Source organism: Mustela nivalis (genome assembly GCF_964662115.1).
Source record: "Mustela nivalis genome assembly, chromosome: 1".
NCBI lineage: Eukaryota > Metazoa > Chordata > Mammalia > Carnivora > Mustelidae > Mustela > Mustela nivalis.
In genome coordinates this window covers 154,563,283-154,576,055 of record NC_139020.1, presented here as the reverse complement: position 1 = coordinate 154,576,055, position 12,773 = coordinate 154,563,283, and the positions used below count along the sequence as shown (strand labels likewise).

Below are 12,773 nucleotides of genomic sequence, written 5' to 3'. Positions count from 1 at the left end.
TTTTGTTTTTAAAGATCTTATTTATTTGACAGACAGAGAACACAAGTAGGCAGAGAGGCAGGCAGAGAGAGAGAGAGAGGGAAGCAGACTTCCCACTGAGCAGAGCGCCCGACGCGGGGCTCCATCCCAGGATCCTGGGACCATGACCCAAGCCGAAGGCAGAGGCTTCAACCCACTGAGCCACCCAGGTGCCCCGACATGCTTTTGTTTAATCTCCTAAAAATTCAATGTATAATTCTATTATCTCTTTTCCTTTTATTCCAATATTCCCTAATACTCAGTACAGGCTCCACCAGAAATTAAATCCAACCTGGGAACACAATGACTTCTGGAATGTCAGAACATCTCAGTGCTAATTCCTGCCTCTCTATCACTAGCTGTATGTGACCTTAGAGAAATACTTAATAAAAGTAATACTTAATAAAATAACATTAGTTCCTATTTGTATAGCAGTTTATACTTTTCAAGTACGAGATCATTTCATCCTCAAAGAAAAACCTCATGAAGGGGGCACCTGGGTGGCTCACTCAGTTAAGCATCCAACTCTTGATTTTGGCTCAGGTCATGATCTTAGGGTTGTGAGATCAAGCCCTGCATGGGGCTCCATACTCAGTGTGATGTCTGCTTGAGATCTTCTCTTCCTCCGCCCCTTCCCCACTAAGTAAGTAAATTAATTAATTAATAAAATCTTTTTAAAAAGAAATAAAAACCTCATGAGGTACATGAAGCAGATGTTATAATTTCCATTTTAAGCCAAAGAAACAGGATTTACAAGGTTAAATGATTTGAAAATCTACTTCATATCCTTTACTGAGCACTTACTACATACTTCAAACAATTCTGGGTTCCGTGGCTCATAAAGAAGTACAAAATCCCTGTGTGTCTAGCTTTTAATGCCACAGAACATCTCCTACAGCTATTAATCCCCAAGACTCCCTTTCTTCTCTTTTTCCATAGCTTTTGGAGAAGGCAACACCACCTTCTACTTCCCATCTTGCATCAATGGTCATAATGCAAATTGGTACCATGTTCCTAGGAGGCCAAAGCATTTTAAAGCACATTCCATCGACCAGGTATCACAATTGCATGAAACTAATTTAAGGAAAGAGAAAAGTAAAGAAGCATTATTTAAAACAACAAAAGAGAGGAAAAAGGTAATTGTCCAATACAAGAAATAGGTTAAATAAAATGTGGTCTGCCTATGCAACAGAATATTACACACATACTGAAAGACATTTTAATTAATATTTATAGACAGAATTTGATAAATTTCTCTATGAAAAGAACAAGTAAATGATTACATTATCATAAAAATACAAAGATTTTAATGTATGAAATATATTTGTATTTATATTCTGAAAGACTATATAGCAAGTGTTAACCTCAGAATGGGAGGATTACAATCAATTTTTCCTATTTACCTGGATTTTTCTATATTTTACAATAAGAATTATTTAATGAGTCAATCAAAATACCTTATTTTTAGAAAAGTAATTAAAATTTTCAAGTTATTTCCCACTCCAACATGAATACAAATAGGAGTATATTTCTCAATAAAAAATATGAGATGTGCATACCAGGAGTTCATCCATGCTAGTTTGACATTTCTCAAGGTTTATCCGTTTGATTGCCACTTTCTCCTTCTTAGGGGCACAATATGCTGCTTGGACCACAGCAGTTGCTCCACTCCCTAAAGATAAATACATAAATGAGTAAATAAATAGATGAATAGATAAGAACATGACATTTCTAATTCTCACACAATTTAAACAAGAAAATAATTCAGGGCATCTGGGTGGCTCAGTGGGTTAAGCATCCAACTCTTGATTTCAGCTCAGGTCCTGATCTCAGGGTTGGGAGACTGAGCCCCACACTGAGCTCCCCTTAAGACTTTCTCTCTCCCTCTCCTTCTCCCCCTCATCCTCAGCTCATGCACATGCTCTCTCTCTAAAAAGAAAAATAAATAATAAAATAAACAAGAGAATAAATCTTACCTTGTTCCTACACTCAACAACAGATAACACCCTAAAAAGTAAGGTGTCGGTCAATAAAAGCCAAAGCCTTGACCATTTCATAGAATTCCTAATAAACACCAGCAGGGAGGAAGAATCAAAATGGCTACAGTTCCAATTCTAGATTATGATGGCACAGGCTCGCACTTCCCTATTCCTCTCCTCTCAATACAACTGAATACCCTAGAAATGACTTAACAGACAATCATACAATGACCCTAACAGGTGGCAAGAAAGTAGATGAGTTAAGGGCCTTTCCATGTAAGGAAAAGCACCACTGTGAGTTCACTGGGTTTTCCTCTTATCTCCCACAAATCCATGAACAGCCTGAAACCAGAACCACCAACACAAATAGACAAAAGAGAAAATCTTGCTTTCTGGACAAAGGGCTGTAAAAGTATTAGCAGAGACCTAGCTTAGCAGAGACCTAGAGGGGAGAGAGACCCTCCCCAGGACTCCCCAGGCCCTATCCAGGATACCAGGGGACCCCAATTCACTACAACATCGGCATCAGCAGGGTCTCCACCCCATCCCCAGACAGCAGTGGGCCAGATCTGCCACACTTGGGGCAATGTCCAGCCAACCTGCCCTTAGCAGTAGCAGAGATGGGGACCCAAACCACCAGTCAGCCCAGGCAACACCTGTAAAAATCAAGCAGAGCTCCTGTGATGCCAGAAAAATAAAAAGAATAGCACTGCAAAAGCTCTGAGAACTAAATTATCACAGGAAATACACAGCTCCCAAAAGCAGAACCTACACACTAACCCTAAATAGAGTTAGTGCCTACTAAAATAGAAGACTTAAGCAGGATAAAGACTCTCTTCATATTAATATCTTAGATGTCCAGGATAAAATTTTTTTAAAAAATCACGCACCAAGAAAAACACACATGAGTAAGAAACAGAATCATACTGATGTCAACACCAAAATGAACCACAATCTGGAATTATTTGACAAGAATCTTAAAGCTATCTTCATAAAAATACTTCAATAAACAATCAAGAATTCTCTCAAATAAAAAAAATAGAATATTTCAGCAAAGAAACAGAAGCTATTCTTTTAAAAAACTACCAAATGGAAATTATGTATACAACTGAAATATGCAACTTCCAAAATAAAAATAGTGATGTATATAGGTTCAACAGTGGAGATGAAGGAGGATAAATTCAGTCCTGAGGACAAGACCAACAGTTTACTCATCTATGGTTTCACTCACTTATATGTGAAACATAAGGAATAGCATGGAAGACAGAAGAAGAAGGAAGGGAAAAATGAAGGAGGGGAAATCAGAGCGGGGGACAAACCATGAGAGACTGAGGACTCTGGGAAACAAACTGAGGGTTTTAGATGGGGGGGTATGGGGAGATGGGTGAGCCTGTGATGGGTATTGAAGTGGGCACGTATTACAATAAGCACTGGATGTTATACACAAACAATGAATCATGGAACACTACATCAAAAACTGATAAAGTACCGTATGGTGAGGGGCGCCTGGGTAGCTCAGTGGGTTAAGGCCTCTGCCTTCAGCTTGGGTCATGATCCCACAGTCCTGGGATTGAGCCCCACATCGGGCTCTCTGCTCAGCGGGGAGCCTGCTTCTCCTTCTCTCTCTGCCTAACTCTCTGCCTACTTGTGATCTCTGTCTGTCAAATAAATAAATAAAATCTTTAAACAAACAAACAAACAAAAAGTACCGTATGGTGACTAACATAACATAATAAATTAAGTAAATAAATTAAAGCTGTCAGTAAATTCCAACTTACTCCTTTGTTTCTCCAAGCAGCTAGAATTATCTCTTCCTATACTTAAAAAAGTGTATATTGTTAAACATTATCTTGATATAAAATTTGACAAGCCGCCCGAAAATAAAATAAAAAATAAACAAGAAAGAGAAAATGGACTGGGGAAAAAAAAAAAGAACAGAGCCTCAGGGAGCAGTGGATAAAATAAAAAATCTAAAGTCCATGCAGTAGGTAAAATAATGGCCTCCCACAAAATACCCATGTCCTACTCCTTGAAACTTGTTAACGTTACCTTAACTGCAAATAGACTCTGTACCTGTTATTAAGTCAAATTAAGAATGAGATAATGGGGTGCCTGGGTGGCTCAGTGGGTTAAGCCGCTGCCTTCGGCTCAGGTCATGATCTCAGGGTCCTGGGATCCAGTCCCGTATCGGGCTCTCTGTTCAGCAGGGGCCTGCTTCCTTCCCTTCCCCTCTCTCTGCCTGCCTCTCTGCCTGCTGTGATCTCTCTCTGTCAAATAAATAAATAAAATCTTAAAAAAAAAAAAAAAAAAAGAATGAGATAATGGATAATCTGGGTGGGCCCAAAAAAATTATAAGGGTCTTTCTTTTTTAAGAGAAAGGCAGGAAAGTCAGTGAAGAAGATGAGATAATGGAAGTAGAGGTCAGAGTGATAGGACCATGAACCAAAGACTGAGTATTGATATACACAACAACATGGATAAACATGAAAACATTATGCTGTGTGGAATAAACCAATCACAAACTGTATGGCTCCATTTATATGAAATGTCCCATCAGGCAAATCCATTCAGAAAATATATTACTAGTTGCCAGGGGCTAGGAAAGAAGATAATGGGAAGTTACTGCTTAATGGGAAAGGAATGTCTTTCTGGGGTGATGAAAATACTCTGGAATTAGACAGCAGTTGCAAAATACCATGAATATACTATAAACCACTAAAATGTACACTTTTAAAATGGTAGGTTTTATGTTATACAACTTCTACTTCAATTTCTTAAAAAAAGTAAGAGAATACTACAAACAACTTTAAACTTTAGCTCAGGGTGCCTGGCTGGCTTAGGCTGGTAGAGCATAAAACTCTTGAAACCAGAGTTTTAAGTCTGAGCCCCACACTGAGTGTAAAGATTACTTTAAAATAAAATCTTAAAAAACAAACAAACAACAAAAAAACTTTAGCTCATAATTCCACAATTTAGAAAAAAAATGGGCCAATTTTCTGAAAACAACTTATCGAAACTCACTCAAGATAAAATAGGTAACCTGAATAATAAAAACACTATTAAAGAAATCAAATTTGGGGGCACCTGGATGGCTCAGTGGATCAAGACGCTGCCTTCGGCTCAGGTCATGATCCCAGTGTCCTGGGATCGAGCCCCGCATCGGGCTCTCTGCTTAGCGGGGAGCCTGCTTCTCCTTCTCTCTCTGCCTAACTCTCTGCCTACTTGTGATCTCTCTCTGTCAAATAAATAAATAAATAAAATCTTTAAAAAAAAAAAAAAGAAAAAGAATTCAAATTTGTAATTTACAAGTTCTTGAAAAACTCCCCAGGCGCAGATGGTTTCCCTGGAGAATTTTACCAAACACTGACAAGAAGAATTAACTGCCATTTTACACCTTGTCCAGGAACGGAAGAAGCGGGAACACATCCCAACTCATTTTATGAAACCAATTGTTACCAATACCAAAACCAGACAAAGACATCACAAGAATTAAAAAGAACTACAGACCAGTATATCTCACGAATTTAGCTGCAAAATCCTTACAAAAATATTAGCAAATTGAATCCAAAATAGTTAGTACACCACAACCAAGTAACATGTATTCCAACTATGTAAGGTTGGTATAATATTTTTAAAAAATCAATGCAATACATACCAATAAGCTAAAGGAAAAATATCGTATGATCCTATCAACTGACACAGAAAAATATTTTTTAAAAATTCTACACCATTGGGACGCCTGGGTGGCTCAGTTGGTTAAGCAGCTGCCTTCGGCTCAGGTCATGATCCCAGCGTCCTGGGATCGAGTCCCATATCGGGCTCCTTGCTCCGCAGGGAGCCTGCTTCTCCGTCTGACTCTGCCTTCCACTCTGTCTGCCTGTGCTCGCTCTCGCTCGCTCTCTCTGACAAATAAATAAAATCTCTAAAAAAAAAAAAAAATTCTACACCATTCATAATAAAAACTAGGAAAACTAGGAAATGAGGGGATCTTCAACTTCATGAAGAATACCTACAGGAAAGTTATAGCAAAGTTATAGCAAACAACATACTTAATGGTGAATGACTGAATACCTTCCTTCTAAGACTGAGAAAAAGGTAAGGATGTCCATTCTCATCACTCATAAGCAACACAGTACTAGAAATCCTAGCCTTCGTTACAAAGCAAGAAAAAGAAAGAAGAGGCATTCGCATTGGAAAAGAAAAATAAAACTGTCCTTATTTTAAATGGTGTCGTTGTCTATACAGAAAATCCCAAGGAATGCACAAGAAAAGTTCCCAGAACTTATAAGACAGTTTTGCAACATTGCAAGATACAAGATCAACATGAAAATCAACTTCATTTCTATATGCAAACACAAATAAGTGGAAACCAAAGTTTTAAAACACAGCATCATTTATAACTGCTCCCTCAAAAGGAAATACTAAAGTATAAATCCAATAAAATATGAAGAGGATATGTATGCTAAAAAATGTAAAATACTGATGAAAGAAAGCAAAGAAGATATAAAAATTGGGAGAAACTTATTATGTTCGTGTATTAGAAAACTCAACACACTAAAGATGTCAATACTCCCCAAAATGACTATATATAGGTTTAATGAATTCCTATCAAAACACCAGCAAGATATTTTGTACACAGACAAGCTCATTCTAAAGTTCATATGAAAAGAGAAGGCCCTAGAATAGCCAACACAATTATGAAGAAGAAAGCTGAAGGACTCATAATATCTAATTTCAAGACTTATTATAGGTTCAAACTTTCAGTTATAAAATAAATAAGTCATGGGGATATAAAGTACGGCATAGGGAATATAGTCAGTCAAATTGTAATAATTTTACATGGCAATAGATAACGGGACTCATCATTGCTTCAAAAGGATAAAGTACCAAATCACTATAATGTACACCTGAAACTAAGAGGATACTCCATGACAATTATATCTCAATAAAAAACACATATTGGGTTCTCAAAGAATAAATGCTGATTGATGAGTTTTTTAAAAAAGACTTATGATAGAGAGTAAACAAGACAATGCAGTATTGGCAGAACAGAACCATCCATACAGAACAGAACCATCCATACTATCAGCAAGAAAAATGAACAAACTACTAATACGCACAATTACTTCAAAGAACCTCATGGGCATTATGCTGAGTAAAAAAAGCCAATCTCAAAAAGTTACACTTTTTCAGGACTCCATTTGTATATAACATTCTTGAAATAACAAAAACGATGGAGAACAGATAAGTGGTTGTCAAGGGATAAGGATATACAAAGAGGGGTTAAGTATGGCTATCAAGGGGTAGCCTGAGGGAACTCTGTGGTGGGATAAAGTTTAGTATCTTGAGTTTACTGGCAGTTCCACAAAAGCACATGTGTAATAAAACTGCATAGAACTATACAGACCACACATATACAAATAGGTACAGTATACATATAACTACTAAAATTTTAGTTAAGTTCTGTGTTTTGGGGGAAAAAAAAAGCCCAGGCCTCAACCCATTCTGGCCATTAATAACATAATCTTCAAACACGATTTGCATAACGTCACTCATCAGATCCCTCAACCATAGCAGCTACCTGACACTATACCACTGGATAAATGAACAAGTTAACTTGTTTTCCACACTCCAGATGCAATTTATTTATCCCCATCTCCATGCCTCTGTAGAAGCCATTCACTCTGTTTTCTATGTATTAATCCATACTGGCCCCTCCTTTGAAAGCCCAACTGGTAACTCACCCAACTTCAGGAAGCTCCATGGAAAACACACTTAGATTCAAACTTCAGCCCCACTGCCCTTAGCAGAGTTAAGTCTTCATGTCCTGCCTGTGTGCCGGGGGCACATAAATGCTCAATAAATGTCACTATTGTTCATTTCCTCACCCTTTATCTTTTTGTTAGATGTTTAAACTGTTAAAAGACATTGCTGTGTCTCAAATATTTGGCATAAGGCAGGTTTATAATGCTTTTAAGGTACTTAAATCTTAACCAAAACACATGAGGAAAAATTACCCTCACCAACTCCCCATCTATACCCATTCCATTCAAATTGGGTTTCTCACTATCGTAATCATTGGTATGACCACAGACTAAACATTCTCTGGTACAAATACTCAACCTTGAAGAAAACTGAATTGTAAACACTAAAAAAGGAAAAATGAGCAATCATTACTTTTTTTTTTTTTTAAGATTTTATTTATTTGACAGAAAGAAATCACAAGTAGGCAGAGAGGCAGGCAGAGAGAGAGAGAGGGGAGGAAGCAGGCTCCCCGCTGAGCAGAGAACCCAGGACCCTGGGATCATGACCTGAGCCGAAAGCAGAGGCTTTAACCCACTGAGCCACCCAGGCGCCCCAATCATTACATTTTTTCCTCCTTTCTCTCGTCCTCTTCCTACATTTTGATAAAATGTAGGCAAAAGGGAAAACAGGGAAAGAAAAAGTGCTCTATGTACTGCACAGTATATTAAGAAAAATAACTTTGAGCACAATGTTTCATGTAAAATGCAACACGCTTTCAATATTTGGGAGGAAATACTACTTAAACATTCTCAGGGAGAGCATTCAGTTTGGAGAATGAGGTATTAACTTTAATAAGACCATATGACAGTCTGTAAAAGAGCTAATTAGGGGCACCTGGGTGGCTCAGTGGGTTGAGCCTCTGCCTTCGCCTCAGGTCATGATCTCAGGGTCCTGGGTTCTCTGCTCGGCGGGGAGCCTGCTAACGCCCCCCCCCCCATCTCTCTCTGCTTGTCTCTCTGCCCACTTGTGATCTGTCTGTCAAATAAATAAATAAAATCTTTAAAAAAAAAAAGAGCTAATTAGGTCATCTAAGTTAAGTACATGGCAATTTAACACCTAGGGCTTTAAAACTTAAATATCTAAGTGGAAAAAATCGAAGAGAAAAACACTCTACAAAAGGATATATGTGTGTTAAAGTTTTCTGAAAAAATCCACAGGAACAATTAAGAGTAGTTAACAGAGATAGAGTGAGAGGAGGAGCTTATCATCAGCAGAAGACAAAAATACACAGTATTCTGTCCTTAAATATCCATTTTCCCCAATTTACAAGTCATACTATTATGTATATTACTAGAAGAAATAATTTCCATTTCTATCATCTGTAGAGACCGCTTTTAGGCAAACAAGCTTGAGCAATGGAATGTAGAAAGGGCCTACAGTGACCCACAAGCCCCTGGGCGACCCACATCAAAATACCCATAGGCTCTAACTAACCATTGTCTACTTATATCCATCTCTCCGTCTCTCACTGTGTCTCTGTATGTGTGTGTGTGTGTGAATCTCTACCCCTCCGTCCTTGCCCGTCTCCCTTGTCCCTCTCTCTATCTTGCTTCTCCTTTGTGGTATATTCAATAAACTTCTGTCTCCTTTATTCTGTCTTGGGTGAATCCTTTCACTGCACTGCTGGCTTCTACCTGGTTGTCATACCACATTTGGGGGCCCCATCAGAGTGAGACCAAGAGATACCACATCATCTTAAAATGAAATATTCAAATCCTCCAGAGATACCTGGATTTCTAGGAAATTTCAGAAATTTCTTTCTAGGAAAGAAAAAAAGTTTGGTAATGATTTTGAAATCATTTTCAAGTTACAAGTCAACTTACATGAACACCAGAATATGGTAATGAAAAAAGACTAAGAACTGAGAATTACCTTTGTTTATATGGTCTAACAGTAGTGAAATATCCAAAAAAGTCAGTCTCAAACATCACAGTCATTTAAATTTACCCTCTGTAATTATCATTTATTTCAGTGTTAAAAGTTATTTCATTAATTACTACTTACTGTTCTTATATATTCCCTCAAATATTTCAGAATAAAAATTAACACACAAGCTACAGTAACTAACACTTTGTAATATGAAGTTTTCAATTTAAAACTCTCTTCACAAAACCACATCAAGACAACACTTCATGGCTATAATCAAAAAGACAATAACAAGTGTTGGTAAGGATGTAGAGAAACCTCCTATACTGCTGGTAGGACTGTACAGTAATGTACTAGCTTCAGAAAAGAGTCTGGCAGGTTCTCAAAATGTTAAGCATAGATTACCACACAATCTAGCACTTCAACTCCTATGTATATACTCAAGAAAACAAAAAACAAATACTTTCACACAGTTGTTTACTGCAGTATTACTCATAAAAGCCAAAAAATGGAAACAACCCAAATTTCCAACTGAGGAACAGATATGGTATATCCATACAATGATACCATTTGGCAATAAAAAGAACTGAGTACCGATACACGCTACAACATGGATGACCCAAGAAAACACGCTAAGTAAATATGCCAGACACAAAAGGCAAAAGAAAAAAAATTAAAGTTCCTTACAACTTACAGCCCTACTTGAGACAGGCTGACGGACCTTCCTCAAGGATCTTATTCGCTGCTTCAATGTTTATTAATACTTTGCTACGGCAAAAGGCAACCTTAGCTTGACATTAGCCAGACCTCTAGGATCCTGTAAAAATCCCTTTAGAAACTACCTTTATCTCTACCCCCAAGATACACGTTAGCAATCATCTTTCAAGCATATGGCCCACTGATACACATCTGAAGAGTCTTGTGACTGAAGTTTCACTGGACAGTAGTAAATGACCTTTTCCTAACAAAGCTAGCCCCTCAAGGTCTTGGAAACCTTGGTTCCAAATTCTTTAGGGATATGCTATCCCTAACTCCCTTCCAACTTGAAACTATATAATCAGTCACTCCTCACAATTCCAGTGCATCTCTTTCTGCCCAGAGGTCCCGTCCCCATGCTTTAATAAAACCACACTTTTTTGGCAATGAAGAAGTCTCAAGAATTCTTTCTTGACCGTTTGCCCCCAGACCCCAACATTTCATATTAGTGTGATTCTTTTTATGTAGAATATCCAGAATAGGCAAATCCATATCTGCAGAGATTAGAGGTTGCCAGAAACTAGAGGAAGAGGGAAATAGGGAGTATAGCTAATGGATGTGGAGTTTCAAGAGCTATGAAAATGTTCTGGAATTAGACAGTGGTGATGATTGCATAACTCTATGAATACACAACTTCACACTTCAAAGGGGCAAATTTCATAGTATGTACACTATATCTCAATAAAGCTGTTACTAAAAAATCTCTTTAAGTATAAAATCAGATTTCTAATAATATAAATGTGCTACAGATATTAAAATTTGAAAACAACTTACATATACAATTGTATAATTCAACAGAATTTGTTATACCAAAATCCATTTGAAAGTCCCTGACCAAAGCTATACACATCCATAGTCAACACTGACACAGATAAACCCAAATTACATCTATAACAAACTAAGCAAAACTATGCACAAAGTTCATGACATGCAAAATCCAAATAAAATCCAATATTCAAGAACACATGTGTATTCAATGACATTATCCAATAGTGTACTTGAATTATTTTGACAAAAGCTTAGAACTACTAACATACTCCTTGATAAGAAGGTTCCAACAGGCTTCTATTGAAATAGTTTGCAGTCTGCTTCTTCACTGAACTCCCTTTGTTTTGCACATGAGTTATGCGACAGAATTAGGCAGTACAGTAACTATTCTCCCACTCCCATCCTTTCCTTTTCAAGTTCTTTCTGCATGGTATTCCTTTAGAACATTTAACAACTCTCTTGCCTTCAATGAGAGGCTACTGCCTCACTCTGGGAAACCCCAGAGGAGGGACGCTAATCATGCAGGTCACGTATCTGTCAGGCTAAGATGAGAGGCATTCTCAAGTCACAGAAGACACAATGAGGCCTCTACAGGGTACCTTCAGTCCTAATAACAGATGTCTTCTAATATGTAAATGTATTCCCTGATGCTTTTTCATTTCAATTTTTGCAAATGTGCTACCTAGTGGTATTCTTTTAAATTGGCATTAACTCTCAAACCAGTTACTCTACCCCAGGATAATCAAGCATTGATTATTTACTGTGTATTTATACAAAATCTGAAATACTAGCTTTAAATATACTAATGTCATATGATACATAAACAAATACCATGCTGGCATTAAAAATACAGACATAGCAATTTGGGGAGTTCACTTGTTATTAATTCCTAGTCATTATTAAACACAGAATTAATTTCATTAATAATGAAACACTAAACCGAGGTACTATCAATCATAATTGTCTACACGCTAAAATACCTTTCTTTTACACAAAGAATCACTCATTTAATAAATCTCCCTGGAGGCAAGATGTGATTTAATAAAAGGCCAAAAGACAAAGTCATAAGCATTTCCCACATTTAATGATAAAAAGAGACTTGCAGGCTCTACTTCCACCATGCTAACAATAAATCACTTTCATTGACCTTCGTATTATTTTCCCCAAATACCAAAACATCATTCAGCAATTGAAAAATACTCTGAAGTTCTAACATAAAGTCTTATGGCAATGCAGTAAAAACTCAATACCACTAATTCAGAAGAGTTAATGATGTTCTATCTTCATTAGAAAAAAATTTACTCACAGAAAATATCAATAATGTAGATAAAAGAGGTTAGGGAAGAATACCTTTAAAATGTCTTTATAATCATTTTAACTATTCACCAATTCTTTTTTTAAAGATTTTATTTATTTATTTGACAGAGAGAAATCACAAGTAGATGGAGAGGCAGGCAGAGAGAGAGAGAGGGAAGCAGGCTCCCGGCTGAGCAGAGAGCCCGATGCGGGACTAGATCCCAGGACCCTGAGATCATGACCTGAGCCGAAGGCAGCGGCTTAACCCACTGAGCCACCCAGGCG

General features: G+C 37.4%; 1 protein-coding gene across 3 annotated transcripts in view; it reads right to left on the bottom strand.

The window, feature by feature from the left end:
* OXSR1 (oxidative stress responsive kinase 1) overlaps positions 1-12,773 on the bottom strand; it is a 100,590-nt gene that overhangs the window by 76,944 nt on the left and 10,873 nt on the right. For all 3 annotated transcript variants that reach the window (XM_082745772.1, XM_082745771.1, XM_082745773.1), the window contains exon 2: positions 1,578-1,690. Coding sequence is in view for 1 of the 3 variants with exons in the window: in XM_082745771.1 (XP_082601897.1) it covers positions 1,578-1,690 (113 nt within the window). In the remaining 2 variants the exon portion in view is untranslated. The remainder of the gene's footprint in view (positions 1-1,577; positions 1,691-12,773) is intronic.